Consider the following 24020-nt stretch of genomic DNA (forward strand, 5'->3'; position numbering starts at 1 on the left):
GATCAGCAGCGTGACAACGTTAACCGGGGCAACGTTAAGTGAGGAGTTGCTGTGCTAGAAAGAGGCAGGCGTTTCCAATTTGATTTACCTGCATCTTTCACCTGGAGATAGGCCTAACTGATCTTAGTTGTGCGAATTCATCCTTTTCTGTCTATACTGCACAAACCTCAGTGCATCTATGCTAGTAGATTCTCTTTTTTCTCAGTGCAACTGATCTTTGTCAGCCTTAGAAGATTACATAACCTCTTGAACCATGGGTCTCTGGAGTAAAGCCAGACACGTGATAGTTCCTGATTCTCTTCTACTTGGAAGTTTGACAAAGTTTTCAGTTCTCCTTCCACTCTTTTTGAGATCTCATACACTATACGTCTGCGCAATGTCCTGGTCTTTATATTCATCTGTTTCCAAACAACACCTGCTTGTGAATAACCCAGCAACTCCTTCCTTGTGCAGGCTGTGCTCTTAACTGTTGTACTCCACCTCATTTGAGGAACCGCCAGAGAGAAAGGTGCCGGGCATTGCTTTCAGCACTGGAGAAAAGTCAGATTAGAGACCATCTCTGTCTACTTCCTCCAGTGTTTCCCCTCCCCCCTTCCATGTTTGTGCTCTGTTTGAAGAGGCTCTTAATGGGTGGGACATGACCCAGAAGTGGGTCCCCAGGGGTGCTTGGTTGGTGTGGCAAAATCACTGGGTCAGGAGGGCCCAGTGGGAGTTTGGGCTGACGCTGTGACTGCTCCCTCTGCCCCGACCTGACCCCTATTGTTCAGTACCAGTCACGGGACAGCTCGGTGCTCTACCTGCTCCCCTGTTACTTTCAATTCCAGGGCTAGGGAAATGGCTTCAAGATTCTGTGGAACTGGTTCTGTAGCCCCTTGGAATGATGCTTCCTAACCCTAGAGCTCCTTGAGCTGTGCAGGCATGGAGGACAAAAGAGGAAGAACCCCACTTTACCTGAGGTGTGTCAACCCTCACCTCACGTTCTCACGATGTAACATGATAACTGCATAAGGATGGATCAGCATTGGGACATCATGACACAAATGTCATGCCACTCTGATACAACATGTTTGTCCGGTAAGGCAAACTTTAAAACCAGCAACTATAGCCAGGGTTGAATTTTTGATGGACTTCATAATTTTTCTGCAGACTGGATTTGAACAGCATGCTATCCCACAAATGTCAGTACATGCTCTTTTCAATTCCATTGCTCAATCACATGGTTTTCCAACTCTGCCCCAAAGTCAAAGCAAACAATTCCAGTAATGGCATGACCAGGCAGATATGAAGTCAATTTCAAGTTAAGGCTGATGCAATGTAAACCTGGAATTCAGTCACATACCCACCCACTGTGAAACCGTAGTTTAGTACCAACCTGTAGATATTGCAGGGAGGTTTATGTTTTATTCCTATAGCTACGTCGTAGCACTAAGTTTCTTTTGCATGCCATGTTCATGTAATATTATTGTATTAAGTGTTCTTTATCCAATTGCATAAGTGTAAAGTGGTGCATCACAGAAAAGTACATGATGATGTCCCTACTCCAGAGAGCTTCTAGGCTAAGTGCTCGGGGTAGATTGAAGTTTACAATCTGCCCTGAGTGAGGGGCAATGCGTAGCTGCATTACCCCAGAGTCAGAGTCCGGTCCCCGCTTTCCCGTAGTGCCCTGAGAGAAATAGGCTGCACCAGCCATTTTCTTAGAACCGGTTACTCGCCCTCCACACTGGCTCAACTGTGCCAGAGCTCTGCCCACTCCCTCTGCCCTACCTACCCACTCCCAGCCCACCTGCATGGGAGGGGAATAGCAGCCCTGCAGCAGCGGTTCTCCCCATGCCCCTCACATTCCTACCTGTGGGACAGATAAGTGCAGGAGGGTAAGGGGGCTCCTTACATCCCTTTCTATCCCTGTGTGAGAGCACAGCAGAAGTCACAATCTGGTTCTTGTGGAGCGTGCCAAACAAAACCTTAAACTAGACAGACAGACTACATGTAGCACATACTGCTATTTCACAGGTGCCTTAGTAGAGTTTTATTTTTAATAGGTGTTTTTTGCCAGCTAAATCTCGGTCTCTGCCTCTTGTGGTGATATTTCATGCCCAGTGCTGATAATGTTCTGCTAAATACAGAGGAGCATTTACAAATAAGGAGTTACCTGTTCGAGGTAGCATCTTTGGCTGTTGTCTTCTGTCTCATAATGAAGTACTGGAGCATTCCCATTTATTTGGTTAGTTGTGTACTATATGAACATTTACAAGACCTGGTCAGTCTCTTTGACGACTATGTGTGTAGTACATACGTTTTCAGTTATTACAATAATTATTCATAGATTCTTTCATCCCAAAGGATCTCAAAGCTCTTTCCACAGGGTATATACAGCCATTTCATCCACTGGCAGGGCAGAGAGCCATAAACATACATGGTGTTTTACAAAACACAAGGACCCTGCTCCAAGGAATCTCACTCAGACAAATGCCAATACATGAGATAACAGTTTACACACACAGCCATGGAGACATGGTCAGTCAGAGCTCTGTAAGGAGGCTACTGTTTAGCACAGGAGGTGAAGAATAACTCAACCAATTGAAAATGCATTGGGAATGTAGCTAGGGTGGATGCAAGTACTCAAATGGGAATTCTGCCACATGACTGGGCTTAATGCCCCTTTCACATGGAAAATGTCTTGGGACAGATAAGTGAGCAGGGCGTCATTCTTTATGTTTCATCAGAGGCTTTTATTTCTGAGTCAGAGTCCTAGCAAAGTGGGGTCCTGGTCCCTGACTGGGGTTCCTAGCTACTGTGGTTATACCTAAGGTAAAGTATAATAATCTAGCTCATGAAGAGCCCATTAAAGTCAATGCAAGTGTTGCTCAATTCAGGACTGCTGAATTTGGCCCTAAGTTCTTACTTGGTTTTTAATTAGTCCTTAGATAAAATTCGTATCACTCTCCTGGGAGTTTTATCCAAGAGAGGACCGAGTAATAAATGAGTGAGAACTTCAGGATTTAGCCCAATAATAATAGGATGGACTTAAATAGCAGCTTTCCTTCTGAACATCTCAACTACATGTAGCCTACCTATAGGTGGGCAAATAGTATTATCCCCATTTTATACACTGGGGAACTGAGGCCATGTCTGTACAGAGAGTTTGAAACAGCAATAGGTCAAAGCACACTATGGAACTTTTAGTGCGTGGCAGCAGGGTCCACACAGCCAGTTAGCGTGCAGCACGCTAGTGCACTGTAGATTTACACCCCCGCTTGCCATGCACTAACTCTCTATAGGCAAGCCCTGAGACACAGAAAGGTGAAGAGATTTATCAAATGTCACACAGAGGTGCATTGGCAGCATGGGAAATAATAATAGGACTAAGGTTTCCTGACTCCTAGTCCCCTGCTCTAACTATTCAGCAATGCTGTCTCTCAGTTGCTATCAATCCTACCACCTACTGTCTCTGGACGTCTCCCATCCAAATACTGAATCAGTTCAATCCTTCTTAACTTGTGACATTTACCAGGATCATGCCACAAACAGGTATATTTGCAGGCAAGATGGCAAAGAAGTTGACCGTGAGTTTTCTGATATATATTGGGCAGAGGTGGGAAGACTATCCTGGAAAAATTAAAACACTTACCCCACTGCACCCGCTGGCAGCTGTTTTAACCATTCCCAGAGCCAAGCACTTTCTTACAAAATCAAAACATCTTTTACTTTAAAGGTGCCCTTACAGAGCTGGGTGTGTGACGATCAGGGCCCCATCTCCATTGGCAACAGTGAGGAGCCCAAGTGTAAGAAGCGTGTTTTAAAAGGACAAGAAATATGTTCTCTGTGGGAACCAGCCAGGTCCTCTGTAAGGAGCTGTAGGGCATCTTGCCATCAAATTATAGATGAATACACAAGAGAAAAACAAATCTGCATACAGTTTAGTGTGATGAAAAGAAAAGATGAAGCTGTGTGACATGACACCAGATGGCAAGGCATTTTCCCTTCACCCAGGAAGAACAGGGAAGATTCAGGATAATCACATACAGGGATGTATAGTAGAAAGTATAGGTGATTAGAAAACAAATCAACCCCAAAACAAACCAGCCAAACAATAACATCTGGGGTACGGGGTAGGTCTAAAGCTGTAGCACTGAGTATTTCTCCCAAATACAAACCGATTGCTAAATATGGAATTACACCTTGCCTATAAAGAGAAAAAGCACAAGATGATTAGTGTGATAGCAGGAAAGTATTCTTATGCTGTTTAACACCCAACTGTAAATCCTGTGTTTCTGATCTGCTGAATTAATTGTGCCCAACACAGTTGGGCTGTGCCTAACAGCCAAGTGAACAGATACATAAGAAAGGGAAAGCTATTGTATTTCAGCAGTTATTACGCGCCCTGACTGTCCAGCTGAGTGACACTTTCAACTTCTAATATTTAAACATAGTCCTCTGGGGAAAAGGTTGTGGTCTCATGACATTGTGACTGATGTCTTGATGTGCTGGGTCAAGTTCACTGAGCCCAGAAGTATAGTAGGATTTATAAAAGAATTATGTTTACTTTCTGCTGGGCTTGGCAGAAACTTCGCCTCTGGGCAGATTAATCCCTAACTGTCCTGGATGTGATTTCTTGCATCAGCCCCTGGAGCATTTGGCACAGGCTTAGATGGACCAGGGGTCTGATCTTATGTCCTTCTACAAGTCCTTGTGGTGAGAAGTCTCGTTCCCTTAGACCTGAGAGGGTGAGCTGGAATTCAGTGTCACAATTTCTGCAGGAGAGCTGGATTCATAGTTGTTGCATGAAATGTCAAAACTATAAGCTTGAGCCCCATTGGAGCATCAATAGGCAGCCCCCGCAAAGAGCGAATCAACAGCTGAGCCAAATCTCCACTGCCCAACCCCTGCTCATCAGCAGGCAGGCACCACAGAGAGCAAATCAGCGACTGAGCCAGGTCTTCACCGCTGCCCACTCTCATTAATAAGGGCTGGCTGCATTCAGCACTAGCTGGCAGATGACAGCTCAGTTTCTTAAATGGCTCAACACAGAGTGCAGTGCAATGACCGGCAGAAAGAACTTCTCCTCTTCTCTTGCAGCAGGAAGCTTCCCAGAAGGATGGCCTCCCTCTTGGAGCTGAAGGAAATCTTCCGCAATGCTGATGCAGTGTGCTTTGATGTGGATAGTACAGTCATCAAGGAAGAAGGAATCGACGAGCTGGCGAAGTTCTGTGGAGTTGGGGATGCTGTGGCAGAAATGTACGTACACAATTTGGTGATTGATTCCATTGGCATAGCAATCAATAGTAATAATGGCTTAGCTTCATCCCTGGCCAGTGGAATTACATCAGGGATGAATAGGTTAAAGAGGATCATAGTAATAATAAATAGCATCAATGAATACTGGAATAACTTACAGTTTGGAATTGTGGATATATGGGGCCTGAGCCAACGTTCATTCAAATCTGTCCAATGAACACCAGGCCCCTACTTTGTTAAGGGGCTTTTAGTTAAACTTGGCAAAACAGTAGCACAGCCTGGTCCCTCTTTTTTGTGAAAGAAAGAAAATACATCTTGGGCCATTCTGAAGCCTGATCTTGCCCCCATTGGTGCCAATAGCCAAACTCACATTAACTTCATAGGGAGCAGAATCAGGCCATTACTTAAGGAATGCTGGTCCAATATGGAGAAATAAAATAAAGATTTTGTCAGTTGGTTCAGCCATGCTCAGGTACAGCATGATGTCAGGGCTACCTATCTGCTTGGCCTCATGGTCCCCCTAAATCACAGCATTTATCTTTAGAAGTATCAATGATCCTCTTCCACTGAGCCTGGGGAAAGTGTCTGTTTGTGGATGCTGTAAATAAATATCTTACAAACTTCAGACTTAATGAGTCGCCAATAAGTAGTCATCAATCATCAGTTCAGCTCCACCTTTTTTAAAGCTCTTTGCTGCCCATCTTCTGTATTTTGCCCAGTAATACTGGTCAGGTAACTTCAACCTGCCATGTTAGTGCTCTCCCTTTTTGCTCCATTGTAAATAGAGGTGGATCTGAACCCCCACAATATTTTTGGAGGGGGATTTGAAATCTGGCAGCAGTTCTTAAATATCATGCAAATTTCTCAGCTCATACCTTTTCAGAATGTGTACACAACAGAGCCTAGAACTAATGGCACTTATGAATAATTATTCTTCAGTTAAAAGTCTTTGTGACAAATCATCTCCTGTCGAGTGTAACTGATTTGCATGGATTTGTTTGGATCTCAATTCAGGACTCGGAGAGCTATGGGAGGCTCCGTGACATTCAAAGCTGCTTTAACGGCACGACTAGGACTTATACGTCCCTCCTGGGAGCAAGTGCAAAAACTAATTTCAGAACATCCTCCTCAGCTCACACCAGGCATAAGGTAAGATGCGTTTCAAGTGAGCTTCCAAAGCCACAGAAGGCCAGATGCTCAGTTGGTGTAAATCAGCATAGCTGCGTGAAGTCAGTGGAGTTACACCAGCTGGGGATCTGCCCTAGAATGTTTTCCGGCTTGACTTTTACATGGTATGTGATGTTCAAATCGGGATGTTACAGTGGGATGAGTCCATTTCTGTGGACAAGTGTCCACATCAAAGCAGGCACCATCTCGGTGGGTACTAAGGGGCATCCTTGTTGGCAGTCTCCGCACACAGGCCAAGGACTGAATGGTTATGGACAATGATCTATCCCGTCACCTTTAGAAGTGGTCTTTCTAGGTCCAGGGTGTGGCCCTTTGATTGCACTGCTGTTGCCCTAGGCGTGTATGTTCTGGAGATATAGAATCTGACCCTGTGAAGTGCTGAGGGCATTCAAATCCCAGGACTGGACCCATCTAGAGGAGTCCGTTCTTCAAGGCTATCAGTTCATTACTAAAGTCACAAACGAAGTTTTAAAGAAATTGGGGCTCAGAGTAAGCATAACTCATTTCAACCTAACAGGTATTTTCTACCCAAAAGCAGTAAGTGACTGAAAAAAGGCTTTTATTAGAAAACTGCCCTCCTAGCAGGCTCTAATACTATAATACCGAGCAGTGTTGTGAGAAGATATTGCATCTGTGTTTTCTCCTTGAACTGAAACACAGATTTGTTCTCTCTGTAGGGGTGGCAAGAACACAAACAGCACATTGTGTCCTTGTTTGGAATCACGTGATTCTCTTCTCTTTACTTACACTCACCCTCTTCCTTTCCCCCCTCCCCTTTCCTGTTCAGACAGCTCCTCTGCTTTAATCCTGTATTTTCCTGTCTGTGTTCCAGCACTTCCTCTCTTGCGACCGCCTCCGCTACTTTGCTTTTGTGGCTTGTTGGTCTTTTGTTTTAGGGCAGATCTTGCCAGGTGCTGAGTGCCTTCAACTCCCCTCGTCCTCACGGACTGGGGGTGAAATTCTTTTGCCTCCGATACAGCTTTTGATGATTCTTTTTCTGTAGCTATTGCCTTTTCTACAGGAAGGCTGTTGCTGTCCAGTGTTCCCCTAGGAACTATCCAGCAAGAGATACGGCTCAGGGTCAGTGAATCCAAAAGATCAGCTTGTGCTTTAGATAACTTTAAGCACATTCTCTGTGCGGCTTGGTGCCATGGACTCAACCGCCTATATCTCTTGCATATTGTGGATTTTTTTGATGGTCTTATTTCCACATTCAGGAGAATTTCTGGGTGGGATCAGATCTCATTTGTTCACTGGAATTGACCTGAATGTCAAGAAAATTGACCCAAATATCAAGAAAATCAGTTCCCTGATCCACTAATTGCCAGTCTGTGTCTCAATATAATACAGATTTGTTCTAGCTCCCTTCATACAAACTCTACCTGAGCCTGCAAAGGAAGAAGGGAAAGTGAAAGGCTGCACTAAAGTATGGTATTGAAACCCAATTCCTGAATAAACAAGGATAATGCAAATTGTAGTCAGCTTTGTTAATGAACGATATAGTTGGGATTCCTCCTTCCCTCTCCGTTATTTCTTGATCTTTCTAGATATTCAGGGCTGGTTGTTGTGTTTTCTTTTCCTGTAAGGGAGCTGGTAAGCAGGCTTCACCAGCGAGGCATCCAAGTCTTCTTAATATCCGGAGGGTTTCAGAGCATTGTGGAGCACGTCGCTTTACAGGTGAACATTCCAACAGCAAATGTGTTTGCCAATAGGCTGAAGTTTTACTTTAATGGTAAGATGTGATTGATGGCTCTTTTTTCTACTCATTGATTGTGGGCTATGGTGGCTTAAGAATTTAATGGAAAATCAACATATTGAAATATGATCATTTTGCTTCTATGAATGACCTTTCTGAACTGAGGCTGATGGTTCTCAGTCCCGTTTCTTGTGATCGAGCGTCCACCTAATAAATACCATCACTACAAGTGGCACTGATTGTCCCTTGTTGGCCGTCTTAGCAGAGAGGCCAAGGAGAGGTCCGGGTTAAGGCAGTTTGGTGACGTAAAAGCATTTAAAAAGTCACAGGACGTAAGACAGAAAATGAAGTGTGGGTTCCAGTAGTGGCTTTATAGCCAAAATCCATGCTCTACCAGAACCATCCAGCCTGCATCGTCTCAGTGTCAGTTCGGGCACAGCACCAGGCAAGGAAATTGTGAGCCCCTCTTCTTTCTCTCTCTCCTGATGTCTGCCAATCAAACTCTGGGAGGGTGTGCTGTTCTGTGGATGGAAAACCGAAGACTGCTGGGATGTCAGGCTGGCAACTTTCTCCAGCACTAAGTCGTTGTCCCTCACCCCTCCCCAGAAACCCCGTCTCCCAGAACTCCCCTCTCTCCTCCAAACAAAACAAATCCAGTTGAAACAATTTCTGGCTGTACAAATTGTTCATTGGAAGCTATTGTTTTCCCTGAGACAACATAACACGCTAGGGTAAAGAAACAAGCATGGGAAATACCCTACTAGTAATGATAATTGGTTCAAGCTATTATGTGTCTAGAATAAAGATCAAATACATTATTTTTTTAATTATGGGCTGTACTAGGGAAAAGCAGCAAACGTTGGAGCTCCTTTGCACGGCAGCGGAGGCGTAGAAAGTCACATTCTTTTACATTCTTGCTAGGGGTTTGATAAGATTTCAAGTCAAGGTTAAAGACTGTCTAATTAATAACAACACAGTTGCAGTGCTTTTAGCTTCTGCTCTCAGTGATTTTGGGGTAAATCCAGAGTAACTATTGACTTCAATGGACTTGACTTCAGTGGAGTTGCTCTGGATTTTACACCAGTGTAGAGCTGGGCTCAGTGGGGCTCATTATTCTGATTTACACTGATTTTAATGGGGTCACTCCTGGATTACACCGTGACAGTGTAACCGAGGGTAGAACCTGGCCCAATGCATCTGTGAATTTGTGGAATTTTTTGCCTTTGCTCAGCATTCAACACTGTGAAAATTCACACCTTTGTGGCACTGTAAGACCCACAAAGTGATTTAGGTCAAATCCTACAGTTTTTAATGCATGCTTAATTTCCAGTTAATTCAGTGGGGGCGTCATGCATGTAAAGCCTTCGGGATTGGGCCCTAATTAGTTATTTCCTAATGAAAAGGCCATGGACAATGTAAAAATCCCTCTTGATTTTCAAGAAGTTCATTGGTGTCTTTCCTAGGTACCTGTGATTCTCTGCAACCCACTGAAGCAATTGCACATGCTGCCCAAGTATCTAACTCCTCCTCCCCATATGTTTTTAGGAGAATATGCAGGGTTTGATGAGACACAACCAACAGCTGAATCAGGTGGAAAAGGAAAAGTTATCAGTCATCTGAAGGAACAGTTTCACTTTAAGAAGGTAGTTATGATTGGAGATGGAGCTACAGACATGGAGGCATGTCCCCCTGCTGTGAGTATCCAAGAACGGGATTTCCCCTTTAAACAAATGCTTTCTTATGTTTATATATATAAAGCAATGGCAAGACATCAGCTGTTTGACTGTTATACAGTATTTAAGAGGGATCATTAATGCCTTTCAATCTATTCTGAAACAGTATCTTGTGGGCTATTTGCAGCAGCAAAGGCTGAGACAAAGATCAGATTTCCTGCCTGACACCAAGAGGGGGATGTACTGATGGGCATTCACCTCCCTGTGTCAGCAGGCAGTGGGATCACCTGAGGATGGAACAAGGGATCAGGCCATTCACTCATGTACCCCTTTCATTCTGGGTCTGGGTCACACACGCACACTCATCATGTCTCTCTCTTCTTTGTGCCATTTGAGCAAACACCCACACCTGCAGCTGAGGTCATCACCTCCCTGCCTCTCCAGCCTCTTATATGAGAACCTGAAAAGAAACATCATAATCCTGTTATCACCTTACACGCATCACTCTCCCTATAGCCCACCCAAGCTTCTCTTCTGATTGCTCCCTTTGGCTCCTTGACCCACTCCCAGCTCCTTGCCTTCTTTCATGTTGCACTTGGAACAGACTTGGAAGCCAGCCAAGCACATTCCCTCAGAAATCTGAAAACCCTCCAGTGCCACTAAGCAGCCCACTAATGCCTTCCAGCTGGTTTGGACAATATTGTTCAGCACTCAACCTGCCTTTTAGACAGTGGCCAGCACCTCCAGATTTGCAATCCTTTCTTTGGTATTGTTTACCTTTTTTAAAGGCATTGCTTGCGCGCGTGCACACCCACCCACCCACATCTTTTGTCAGCGTAGCACTAGGATTCCTGCTATTACTGTTAGTATCATGGTGCTTCTACACAGATTCCATCAAGTGCCAAGATCTCAACCTGGGCCACTGATTTATGGTGCTTAGGAAGCACGCTCCTGCACCCTTCTGGTGCATGTGCTGCCTAATACTAGCAGAGCAAGGCTGCTAGTCTGATGGCTTGGAGGGGTGGGTACCAAGATCCTTTCTTGCACCAGAGATAACTTCTCATGGGGATGGAGCAGACACCTGCCATCCCCTCCCCCGAACATGGCAGCTCTCACAGAACTGGGAATAATTTAAAAAAGAATTAAAAAACAACCTAAAAAAACAAAAAATAGTGCCTTTTTACAGTGGGTGTGGATCTAACTTGCAACCTACCATTATAGTCAAGTACCTTGCTAGAATACTAATGCTCTTGCTCTGTCAGAATCAGGAAGCATGTATCTTAATGCGGGCCTGGGATGTGCTCCCCAAGTACCATAAAATCAGCACTGCGGTATAAGGAACATGCATGATGCTAGTTCCAAGTGCCAGTGCTTGTGTGATTCTATTATTTTTAATGCTAACAGTGCCCATCTTGGCAGCAAGTGTATGCACTACGATTCCAGATTAATATTTGTTTAATGCCTTAAATATCTCATGAAACAACAAGAAGTGAAAGTTTAAATGTTGCATTTTCATTGATCTAGATTGTCTAGGCTCTAGAAATGATGACTGTTCTTGGTTAATGATTTGAGCCATTATTAGTTAATGATTACATTTGGTATCTGTCTCACGAGGTGAGTGGAGTTAAAATAAATAGCATAGGTATAATTGTGATATTGTGCATAAACATTCGCCTGTGAACTCCTACTGGACCGTTAGGAGTTCAAGGTACAGTAGCAGCATAAGTCACAGGAATTTTCCTCAGATTTTTCAGTGACCCTGCTCCCATGGCAAAGTTCCCATTGACTTCAAGGGTGCAAGATCAAGCCTTTAATGAAATCCATCCTAGGAACAAACACAGAAAGGCAAATTTTTTTTGTTGAGGGGTTTTTGCTATAGTTTTTGAGGATAAACTCATTCTTTTTTTAAAATTGAACATATTTACACTAAAAATCCCCATTTGATTAGTGGAAAGCTCAATATACAAACCTATTCATTTCTGTTTTGCTAGGATTGCTTCATTGGATTCGGAGGAAATGTAATCAGGAAACAAGTAAAGGAGAAAGCCAAATGGTACATCACTCACTTTGACGAACTGCTTAAAGAACTGGAAGAACGATAAGTTATACAGTAACATAGTATTTTTATTAACAATTATAGTAGATCAATATATACAATGCAATTAAACATATTTTTGTTTGCACAATTGTGTGCTAAATTTTTTGTTTGAATTTGATGCTTCCAGATAACTTCCCAAGATGTTCCCTCTCGTACCTGCAGTTCACACTGCAAGTGGTCCCATTTCCATATATTACCCAAACATTTGCTAATCAGAATTCTTATGGGGCAATGGACGCCTTTTATCCGATAATCTTTTCCAAGGTGGAAAAGTCAACGGATTCATTCACTGGCCTATCACAACTGAAAACCCATGTTAAGAATTTATTGGCAAGTTAATAATAAATTATTGGTCTGTGGTTAGTTATAATGTATGTTTCTTCAAATCACTAAGGGCCCCATTCTGCTACTTTCATTCAGCTTGAGTAGCACCTTACTCTCCTGCAGAAGGGTCAGATTTGCTTGGTGCATGACATGGAGGGAAAGGCATGCGCTCCCTGGCTGTGGCCTGACCTACATTAACTAGAACACCATCTGGCTATGGTCCCTTATAGATCATATGCCAGCTGAGAACTGGCCAATCAGTTACTTTGCCTCCTCACGCTCCCAACAACCCCCCCCCCCCATACTGGCGTGGGTAGGTAGGGCAGCTGGCACAGGGTCCAGCTATGCTGGACATGCAGCAATTGAGAAGTCCTCCTGCTGAGGGAATTCTCAGCTGGCCTGAGTGGTGCAAAGGAACCACTTCAGGGTGGAGAATCTGGTGCCATGTTTTCGATGTGCGTGTGTTTGCCTTGTGGAAAACAGTGAGGAACGCCACACCGAGCTGAAAATCTGCTCTGGAATGTGGAAAATAAGCTGCTGCCATTTGCTGAAAAGCATGGTCAGGGCTCACAGTTCCAGCAGACGTGGCATACTTAGTTATGCGATGTACAACTAACTCACGGGGGGCACCGGCTAGGCAGTTTCAGAGGTCACACCTGAGTGTGCAATTGCTTGTTCAACGTGAACGCTTGTTGGCAACTCTCTTTAAAGTTCAGATTTCACACGTCCACTTCTAGTGGTACAGAAAGGACACAAATATATGCAGCGTAGTTGTAGCTGTATCACTCCCAGGACATTAGAGACACAAGGTGGGGGGTTTGGTCCAATAAAAGATATGCCTGAGACACTAGGTGGGGGAGGTAACGAGTGAGTCATTTTCTGTACAAAATTCCAAAATACTGCATGAAAACAGTACGGGCGTCGGTTTTCCTCCAAGGAAAGATGAGCATACTGTCACCAAAAGATTTGATTTTTTGGTGACTCCTTTCAAGTTTGTTCTTTAGCAAGATTTAGTTGATTAACACCAAGGAGCAGCTAAACCCAACAAGCGGATTTATTTTTGAAAAGGTCTTTCCAAACAGACCTTTCTTAGTGAGGGCTGACTCAGAGGGCAACATCCGCTCTGCTTAATAAATCTGCATCTGTACTCTAGCAATGGGCATGACAGCAGGCTGTTTACTACAAGACTCTTCAGCGGCCTACAAAAAAATACTCTTAAATTCATCCTGAAGGAAATCTCAGCAAGTTCCAAGAACAGCTCATGTACAATAAGCCTTTTGTTTGGGGAGGAGCGTTTGAATAGGGTGAAAGAAAGTTCTTGCTGTTATTCAGGGTGTTTCCCTGCTCTCCTCTAAGATGCAGCTGTAGAGTTTCCAGGCACGAGACTGTTTTTTGTTAAGATATCATGACAAAAATCTAACATTCAATACAGCAGCTCTGGCACTCACTCAGGCCCTGACTCTGCAAACAGTTGTACGCATACTTAATTTTAAGCATGAGTAGTCTGACTGAAGTCAATGCGCTAATTTAAGCCTATGCAGAAGGGTTTGTACAACTGAGGCCTCAATGTACATCTGAAATTCTTCTCCACGCCCGTCACCGTGATGGAGAGTGGAAAATGGAAGCGTGGATTGTACCTGATATTTCACAGGGGTTCTTCAGGTGTGGTTGTTTTGAAAAGTAAGAAAATCGTTCTCCACTGGGCAAACACCAAGCCACACCTCTTCCTAGGAGGAAGTAAGAATTATTATTTAGCTCAGTAAGCAGGTGGCTCTCTTCTCCTGGCTGACCTCTTTGCTCCGTAAAGCACGGAGTGCTAATCAGAGGCAGTATGGCAGTGAGACAGCAGCAGGAGGAAAGTTTCCACATCACAGGTAAGGTGCCAGTCCAACTGCATACAAGATCCATCACAAAAGTGCCCAGGAAAGTTTTGGGAAACAGTGCAAGGAGTGAAGTAACTAGGCAGGCGATCCCCTGACTGGAGAGGAATACACCTCTACCTCGATATAACGCTACCAGATATAACATGAATTCGGATATAACGCGATAAAGCAGTGCTCGCGGGGGGGTTGGGGGGGCTGCGCACTCCAGCGGATCAAAGCAAGTTCGATATAACACGGTTTCACCTATAATGCGGTAAGATTTTTTGGCTCCCGAGGACAGCGTTATATCGAGGTAGAGGTGTAGGAGAAAGTAGAGGAAGTTACAGGGGGGAAGGAAAATGCTCTACTTGACACAGAAGAGGAAGGAAAATCATGCAAAGCCATTGCTCACTTATGAAAAATCTGTTCTTCAGTCTATGCTCAAGCACATGCATTATATTCCTTTCCCCACGCTTTCTCTCTCGTGTGTTTAGTTTGTAAGCTCTTGAGCACACAAACCGTTTTTCACTCTGCTTGCACAGTGGCTAGAAAAATGAGACACTGGGTGCTACCACAACACAAATAATACCGAAGTTAGGAAATTATTATTAATAAAGTTAGGAAACTATTAAGATGAAAGACCAGATGTGCACAGGTGCTGGAACTAGGAGTGTGGGGGGAAAGAGGGGTTTCCTGCAGCACCCCTTGGCTTGAAGTGGTTTCCATTATATACAGGATTTACAGTTTGGTTCAATGGCTCTCAGCACCCCCAGCACCCCTGCAGATGTGTGTCACATCCATGTGCATTTTTCAAATGCTGTATTATCTAGGCCAAAATGACTATGTCAGTGCATTAGCTTTTCACCTGTGGAGACTGATGCCATCAGTAGTAAGTTTAGGCATCTAGACTGGAGCACCGGAGTACAGCGGATGGAAATTACAGGCTAGCATGCAGGATTCAGCCTAGTCTCCATTGTCTAGCACTGCAAAGCCATCCAACAATCGGGCATAATTAAGTAGCTCTTCTCAAGAGAGACCTGGCAATAGAATGAAACAAGGATGATGCAGCTCAAGGGGTCAAGACTGAGGTATCAGCAGAATGTTAAAGCTTGCAGTGCCAGGCTCATCCCTCACTCTCCCCAGTAATGAATGTGTTCAATAATTAAAAGCAAAAATAAGTCTCCCACAAAAAGAATACAAATTAGCATGGATCATTTGAAGCCACACCCTGCAAACCAACATGGGTCCTGATCCTGTAACCGGATCTGGCAACATGGATCCTTGCACCGTATATGGAGATCTGCTGGCTCTACATGGGTGCAGGGCTCCACACCAGCAGATCTAATTGAGGGATACTTCCCATTTCCACATCCCAACACCACACACTTCACAACCTAGCATCTTATTTGGAAATTGTATGTAAATATCAGCTGACAGCATGTCTTTGTGGAAGTGATACGCTTCTGAAAAAAAGGCACATTATGGCAATGTTGGCTATCTAAACTGAAATACTGTATACTTCTCTCCTACCCCCCTTTTTCATAACAAACACTGCGCAGGTGGATGGAGACATATGGTGCCAGTAATATGTGAAAATTAAAAGGATTTTATTGACTGATATGTTATTGCAGAAAACTCATTGAAATGTACAAACTGGACATTCAGTATGCGATTTGTACATACAATATATTACAGTGATTCTTTAACTAGTTTGAATAGACATTGTTTTCACTTACAGGATGGTCACGTCATTATAGATACTAAAAAGTTGATATGCTCTAATCTAAAAGTGAAATCAAAACAGAACCGGACATAACGATACATTGCTTTATGCTAATCATATTGACTCAACATGCGCCATCATCACACATCATTTCAGATGCACCTACTGTATTATTAGTGAAATACCTGATCAAGCATATATCTGAAGTCATGATTGCTTATTAAACAAAACCTCTTTTCCTAGCCTTCAGAATTATTTTCAGAAATAGACGATTAACAAAACATGAGTGCCTGTAAAATTTCACACCAGTGTTCCTTGCAAATGTCTACTCCAATACTATAGATCATACAGCCCAAAGCATTGATTAAATAATTTCAAAAGTTAGTTCCAGATATAGACACCTAGATGGATGTTTATTTGTTTCTACTTCAGAGCCTTATCAAAATGGAATCCACTATTGTATGTATATTCAACTATCACCTGATTTGTAATTCATTTTCCACTAATACTTGCACTTTGTTTACAAGTGGGAGTAGTTCAGTAATTCTACTGCACGTTATAATTTAAATATTCTTGGCTACTTTGTAAATTCTTAATTATTTACTGGCTCAATTCCCAATGAAACTGATATAGTGGTATGAATTTCTCAGATACAAAGCTTTGTTTAAATCTCTCCTATTTATGGGAACCAACCAACACTGATTTTTCAATCGGTAATGACTACAAAACAAATATACATTTTCCATTATACAAAAGCCCCCTGAACTGTAACAATTTCCCCAGGATTTAAATACAGCATTAGTTCAAGACTTTAAATGGCAGATGTGCAACTCTCCCTTTGCTGCTACTGAAGCGTGGGCATCAGTACACATCAGGACACACCACATACTTGTATGCCAGGCTCAGCTCAAGGTGCCAGTTTCACAGATGAACTGGGTATGTCTTGAGTTCTTAAACTACAACCCTATTATTGTTTCCCCGGTACATTTCTAAATGCATAAAGTTTTTAGATTCTGAAGAAAAAAGGTTTCTTTGACAAGCTCAATATGATACTTTTATGTTTCTTTGACCATGATATATGATGTATACCATCAAATTAATTTAAGACAAATATTTGTCACTTCAACCTATGTAGGCACAGGTAAGTCAATAACTACTGAAGTGGAGAGATCTTCAATGGTATCATGATTCTGGACTCCATTTCCTGAATAAGTGGCACTGAAAAAAGAAAAGACAGGCTCTCATTTACTAATAAAGATCCCATTAGTAATTCTGCATACTCAACTTGGAGTACCGTGTTCATCAAACTACTCTACTCGTTAGTGCATGTCAAATCTTTACTAATCACCAACCACCTCTCTCCCGTCACTGAAGAAAACACCTGTTGCTTTTCAGCAAGATTTAAGGATAGCTTGCAATTGTACTGTAATATTTCCATTGTAATCTGATGGAACAACATTTGAAATATTTAGCATAGCTTACATGCCAGATTTGTTATGAAAGCTGTTTCTGATATCAAAGGTCTCCTGGATCCTGGCTCCAAAGTCTACTTTCCCTCTTTAGAGGAATGTATTTCACAGGGCCCCAATGTTTCACATTATAGCTTGTTACAAAGAAAATCTAATGGATTCTTTTAAAGATATATTTCACTATTTACTGTATAAGTTTTTGTGCACAGAAAATTAAATCTTTGAACAGATCTATTCCTTTAGTAGATGTTCTTTAGTACAAACGTGTTTTAATACAAACATTTATACAGCAACTACATCAATTTGCTGACATTTACAAAAACTGAAAACAGATTATTTAAACAACTGACTTTGTAATTGACAAACATACCAGCAAAATAAAACATTTATGACAGTGTAACTTACTGAAATAATCATGGTGGCATCTCTGCCCATTAAAAAAAAATAATGTTTACTCCATGGCCCATTCTAATTTAGTTCAGCTCTTACCTGTATAATATACTAGTTCATCCCAGCCATGTTTATTCCATGCAGAATTTCTTGTATCTTCTCTGGACTGGAGGTCTTTGTAAGCTAGAGGAAAAAAGTACACACGCAAAATTTAGTACTAAGTCAATGTCCTGCTGTCCATAACGATCACGCTTTAAAATATTTAATTCTGTGGTTAAGAGGCTGCAGTCATTTGGAAGGAAAAAAAAAAAAGTTAGCTTCAGATGCTCCTCTTTATACAAAGGAAAAGCTCCAAGACCAGTGGAAAGGGGGAAGGCAGAGAGAGCAAAAAAGTAGGTCTACAGCATATATGGAAGCCATTCCATGTGACTATAACATGGCTGGTGCTCCCTGGGTTTTGCTGCTCTGCCTGACATTTAACCCTGGCAACTAGCCGTAAGTATTGCTAGAAGTCACTGTAGGTCATTGGAACATTAAGCTCCACCCCCATGCTGACTTTTCCCCTTTCAAATGGAAGTAAGATGCAAGTGTGGCAAGGGATGCCAGAGGCAGAAAGGGCATTGAGGGGGCCTTAATACCATAATTATAGCTGCATTAGAAATAGATTAGACAGATAATGCAGCACACAGGGGCTGGATCTCTGCATGGGTGCTCTAGGATCCATGGTGTTGGAATCCAATTTCCTGTGGATATCCTTGAGGTCTGAAGGCTGCAGCGCATGTTTCCTCAATGCAGTTGTTAGATTGTGAGCTTCTCTGAAGAGGCCTGTCCTCCTGAACTGTCTGGAAACCACCTAGCACACACTGGGTGCCACTGCAAATAAATAAATAAATGTTCGACTCTCTCTGCTGTGAGGGGAGCAGACAGTGGTAACTGGAAGAGATACTTGATTTTTCCCTCCCTCTAGGAGGATATGATTTGACCCTTAGAAATTAAATCTTTGATTACTAATTTCAGTGTGAATTTGGCCTGAGGGAAGAAACTGCAGGACTGAACTCATTATGTTCACTTTACTTGAAGCAAACAGTAAGACTCTGATAAGAAAGGTTTGTGATGCTTTACTGTAACTTCTGACAGAAATTACAAAAGGACAAGGAAATGTTTATTTTGTGCTTTTAACTTTGGCAACTAAAACTGCAAAATAAAATTTAAAAACCCTTGTTGATATCAAATGCAATTCACATGGTTCTCTCTCTATTCCACATCTCGTTATTCTGAACAGAATAGGTCCTTGTTTTAAGGACCTATTGAGTATAGTGATAGAGGAGTGAGTGTATCAGAAAACAAAGAAGCCTACCCCAAAGATGATGAACCATATATAACTGTCCGATTTGTGAGAAAAATCCTCCAACTGCTTCATTATTGTCCTGTCGGAAACGAATAGCACGAGCCCTACAAGAGACAAATGGAACCTCTAGAAACAGTAGATGAGCACAGGAAACAAGTGGTGATTGGAAGGAAAGCAGAGTTAGAATTAACCCCATCTCAAATGTTAAAGCATTTTGCAGCAGATTCCAGATGTAAAAAACAAAAATACAACCCAATTCCCAGCAACGAGCAATTAAAATAGAACTTGTTAAGCCACATTAAACTTGGAGACACCCCTTTATTAGATTGCATGCTGATCATTTTCTAGTCTTCAACTTTTTAATTTTGGAGCCAGTAGGATAATCATTGTTATGGTTTAAAATGGCAAGAAATTTCTAAAGGTTTATCAAAAACGGAATCCTCCTACCTGCCAACTTTATACTACTTTTGAGCGTTAGTCACATCAGGAAGATATGCTATTTGTGAATGTCGTCTTTCATACTTACACACATGGATTTTAAGTTACTGGAATGTAAAGTTCTTGTACACATGTATCTTTCCTAGGCAGTTGCATCTCATGATGCCGCAAGCCTAATTTTAAACTTTTAACTCAACTAGAAGCTGCTACATTTTCTAAAGTGGATCTGTTGCCAATCTACAAATGTATTTGAATGTGTACCTCCCCAATAATAGTAGGAAACCAAATTTACTGGCAAATTATTGAAATTAAACCAATTATCTTGATGCACATTATGCTGTTTGAAAACTCGAGTCTTCATTCTTATTCAAAACAACTGTAAATACTCACAATCATGCAACCTTAATTCATTAGAATTGATTGGATTTAGCCACTGTAGATGCAAGGAACTTATACTGGTATTAAACAAGATAAAAAGCAGGAGTATATACTGAAGAGGAGACAAACACTTTTACCTATATATAAAAATATAAACGTGATACTCAGTAGGATTTTAAAATGAGTTTTATTTTAAAAAGATAAAAATTTAAGGTTTGTTATTATAAAAATTATATCTAACTTTGATGCTGAGGAAGCAAAGAATGATCAACATAGTGTTAAGTAATTAACCCTCTGAGTTTCAAAGGGCAATACTTTCTAGAGAAAACATGCATTGCCATGAATTCTGCAATACAGTACTGCATTGCTCAGAAGGCAGTCGGGACATCTGGCCTTAGTTGGGTACACCCAGCATAGGGAACAGAAAACACCCAGTGAGAAGGGGGAGGATTTGTCCCTAATAAAACTAGCAAGTAATTCAGTATCCAAAACCTGCTGAAGCCAAGCACTTTCCACTGCTTCCTCGGCTGCCCCTGTCCCATAGGAAGCACGGCTCGTGGAAGACTCTAGCATGCACTCCTCAGTTTGGGCACCCTCTACACATAGAAGTTGGCTCTAGGTTACAAAGCAAAATGAAAGATCCGAGACAACATTTAATTCCGGTTAAATTGAATCTACAGAGGCCTCTCACAGGGCGGGAGGGGGGTGGAGTATGCTATTTCTAGTGACAATCCTTCAAATGCATGACTTCCAGAAGCAGCAACACACATAAATTATTAGAATCTTGAGACTCCTTAATTTTTTGGGAACAGAAAAAAAATCCTTCCTTGTAAATTAAAACTACCACCACCTAACCACTGCCAATGTCTTGTATTGTGTACTAGTCAAACCATAAGGGTGCTAACTTTGGGGAACTGGCCAATGGGTTAGGAGTTAGGTGACCATATTTTCAAATTAAAAAACAAGCGTGTTTTTGCAGTAACTTTTTTTCTGATCGAATACTCAAGTCCTCTGCCTTTTGGCGCCTTTCTTTGATCTGGTCCACCTGAGCTAGAAGAATTCCATCTGGAGCAACAGAAAAACCAAAGGAAGGCTCTGCCTCTCCCCACCCCCCGTGTTCCTCCATACCTATTTTCCCTCCTCCATGTGGGTCTGGCAATTTTAGAGAAAAGGGAAACAACAGCGAGACCATCAAACCCTCCCCCCACCCCCCATTTCTTGAGGGGTCAGAGCAGAGGTTTTGCACTAATTGGGCTGGATCATTGGCCTTATTACTGCAACTTTGGCACAAGACAAGTTATACAAGCTTTGGTTTTGAACAACTGTTGGTGTGTTACACATTCACTGTGGGAAGGACGAAGCAGGGACATACCAAATATCTTATAGCAGTATATTTTGTAATGATAAGAAACCTGAAAATGTTGATAGATGAAGTAAAAAACTGGGAAATTTCAGGTGTTCTGAAAGAAGTTCTTAGGAAACAGACATATGGAAAACTGGGAAACAGTCTCTTTGTGTAAAGGTATTTATTTGTTTTGATCACACTACTATGGACAAACATGAGCAGGATGGGCAAGAGTTTAGCCGGTAGAGATGTACAAGTGAGAATAGGTGAGATTCTTAGTGGTAGAGGACGGTAGTTTATTTTGTAGCTGTGCCAGTAGTGCCCAGGTGTATTAGAAAGGTGATGGTGTCCCTTCTACAGATGTCTACTCTTGCCAAGAGGCTGAGCCTGGTCTTACCAAAATCAACAGCAAAATTCCTATTAACTTCAATGTAATAGGATTGGATCAGGCACCAAGTCAGTAATATTGGTGCTGTCCGTGAGGAGCCTGATTGGGAAAGTAGACTGAATATAGGACAGCAAGCAAAATAATCTAGTTTTAATCTTGGCTCTGACATCCGCTCGCTATGTGTCCTTGGGAAAATTCCTTCCCCAATCTGTGCCTCAGAATCTTCAATAGTAAAATTAGGATAATACTTCCCTTCCTCACACAGTTGTTGTGAAGATTAAAATTTAAATGTTTTAAGGATGAAAAATGTGATAGAAGTGTTAAGTATTATTTACTTCTCAAAAGAATGATGGCTTTTAAAATGACAACGCACAAGAGAGGTCCCAGCATTGTTCAGGGAGGCACTCCCTTTCCTTCCCAGAAAGGCAAAATAAAAACTAATTTGTCAGAGTTGTGTAGGACCAGAATCAGCTTATTAGCTCTGTGTATCTGGAAGGGTGTGGGGATTATTCTACCATCTCCATCTACATGGTTTTAAACTATGAAATGTAATTAATAAACTTAAATTACAGCACACAACATGGTGAAATACACTTACCAGTAGTTGCCCCATTCAATCATTGTTCCAGGCTGAAAGAAGAAGAAAGAAGTTTCAGGTCTAGTATTTTAAGAAAACTAGAGCACTGGGACAGTTCTCAATATTTTTGAAAATGGATCTGACAAATGTGAAGTTATATGAAGCAAAAATATAAAGGGGAGGGGAGGGAAGAGGGTCTTCCTTCCATATTTCACAAACTGTCAGTGATATGCCTGCTGCTTGATCTAAGCACCATGTTATGACCATCAATCTTCTGACCAAGTTAAGATTTACAGGGCTCCCATTCTGAGTCTGTTAACATGCCACATTAACCAACTGAAGGAGTTCCTTGAGTGACAGAAGGCACTTATTTCCCCTGAGATGCTGTGCCTGCTGCCTCTGCAGGGTCCTTAAATGTAAAAGGTAAGAAACCGAGATTTAACTTTTCAAATATTTTTAGAATATAATTGTTCAGGCTTGACAGACCATGCCAGCTGCTCAAATCCCCACTCCTGCCTGCTGGCATTATTACAGGTTTTTAATAGTGCTTCCAACAATAATATATTTTTAGCATGTCTTTTCTGCCAAACTGAGCACTGTTTAATTTTCACTAATCTGAAAGGTGTTTTTTTAAAAAATAAAAATGAGGAAAAAATAAAAAATACGATGGCATGAGCCAAGAGCCATTGAGATCCATTATCATCATCATCATCAATTACTTGTGTTATTGTAGTGCTTATGGTGCACTAATGACAAAGGGGAACTAAAATGGTTTTAAACAAGATATTGACATAGCCACAAACGTCAGCGATGCTTTTTTGAGCTACTTCATCTTGCACGTACATGTTAGGAGAACAGAACATTGAGAATTCACTCATCAATATTACACAGGCTTCCATTCTCACAGCATTTCCATTTGAAAAATACCATCATTTATCAAATACATTGATTCCTTTAAGTGCTTAAAGTTATGACTATATATTAATTTGTAATTACACTGTACAGCTATTATATTTTCTTTCAGTCTCTTGCATGAGTGTGTGCGCATTTCAATGAGAGGCAAGGGTGCTCAGCACGTCTCAGGAAGTGGCCAGCACCTTGTAGGATCCAGTCTTTATAGCTGGATTCTGCACACATTGAGGCCAGTAACACTTTTGCCATTGACTTCAATAGGAATAAGACTAGATCCTTAGTTTATTTTTAAGAAGGTCTGTATTTTATTATACACGTGTGCTGAATATTTTCAATTTTTAATCATTTACAAAAGAAAAAATATTTGACACTTACTCTAAGTTGATAAGATCTCAGTTCATAAATATTAGGACCCTCCCTGGGAACAGGTTCATTCCAGAAACTAAACTCCAACAGAAGCTGGTTCTTGCGAGAGAGAAGCATGTTACCCCTTTCTTTGCGAAACTCCGTGAATTCCTTAAAAATAATAGTCATCATCAAAATTTAATATGTTACATTAACAAATTCTACTCTTCTATAGAACACAGTGGCTGAGATTTTCAAAACCACCTTGGGGATCTGTACACTCCGTTCCCATTGAATTTAATAATATCCAAATTCCTTACGCAGCTTTGAAAGTATCCATCAGTGGGTTTACACATCACAGTCTCTATTAATTTTTGTACTGGGCAGTTTGGGTGTGAGCTGTTTGAATAATGCTAAGCTAGGTAAGTAAAATCCAGAGGAGCGATTTTCTACACAGGCTGTACTGAGTGGCTTCATGGCAATAATGTTTTAACTAACAATTAGATTGTGTGTGTTCTGAATGGCCACTGACAGTATCCTGAAGAATGTAATTCATTGTTTTTTCAACCTGGGCTGGTGCCAGATTAGTTAAAGTAGGTGTGTGGGGCAGAGGAGAGGATCAGGGTTTTTT

The 24020-nt window shown here is 41.8% G+C and overlaps 2 protein-coding genes across 3 annotated transcripts in view; one reads left to right on the forward strand and one right to left on the reverse strand.

Moving 5' to 3' along the window:
- Positions 1-4929: 4929 nt before the first annotated feature.
- PSPH (phosphoserine phosphatase) lies at positions 4930-11978 on the forward strand. 2 transcript variants are annotated; one of them, XM_034752798.1, is made up of 5 exons: positions 4930-5235; positions 6250-6384; positions 8010-8100; positions 9583-9813; positions 11784-11978. In XM_034752798.1, the coding sequence occupies exons 1-5, from the start codon at positions 5015-5017 to the stop codon at positions 11892-11894; spliced, it is 789 nt and encodes a 262-aa protein (XP_034608689.1). In that variant the 5' UTR covers positions 4930-5014; the 3' UTR covers positions 11895-11978. The 2 variants fall into 2 exon arrangements, with proteins under 2 accessions (XP_034608689.1, XP_034608690.1); XM_034752799.1 differs by having other exon boundaries at positions 4948-5235; positions 8010-8155; positions 9665-9813.
- Positions 11979-15662: 3684 nt separating this feature from the next.
- The window catches only part of NIPSNAP2 (nipsnap homolog 2), a 28734-nt gene continuing 20376 nt past the window's right edge, over positions 15663-24020 (reverse strand). Inside the window, exons 6-10 of the mRNA XM_034752233.1 lie at positions 23420-23560; positions 22154-22185; positions 19016-19110; positions 17758-17841; positions 15663-17017 (exon numbers count right to left, since the gene is read on the reverse strand). Of these exons, the coding sequence (XP_034608124.1) occupies positions 16953-17017; positions 17758-17841; positions 19016-19110; positions 22154-22185; positions 23420-23560 (417 nt within the window). The 3' untranslated portion in view covers positions 15663-16952. The remainder of the gene's footprint in view (positions 17018-17757; positions 17842-19015; positions 19111-22153; positions 22186-23419; positions 23561-24020) is intronic.

This window comes from Trachemys scripta, chromosome 18 (genome assembly GCF_013100865.1).
Source record: "Trachemys scripta elegans isolate TJP31775 chromosome 18, CAS_Tse_1.0, whole genome shotgun sequence".
NCBI lineage: Eukaryota > Metazoa > Chordata > Testudines > Emydidae > Trachemys > Trachemys scripta.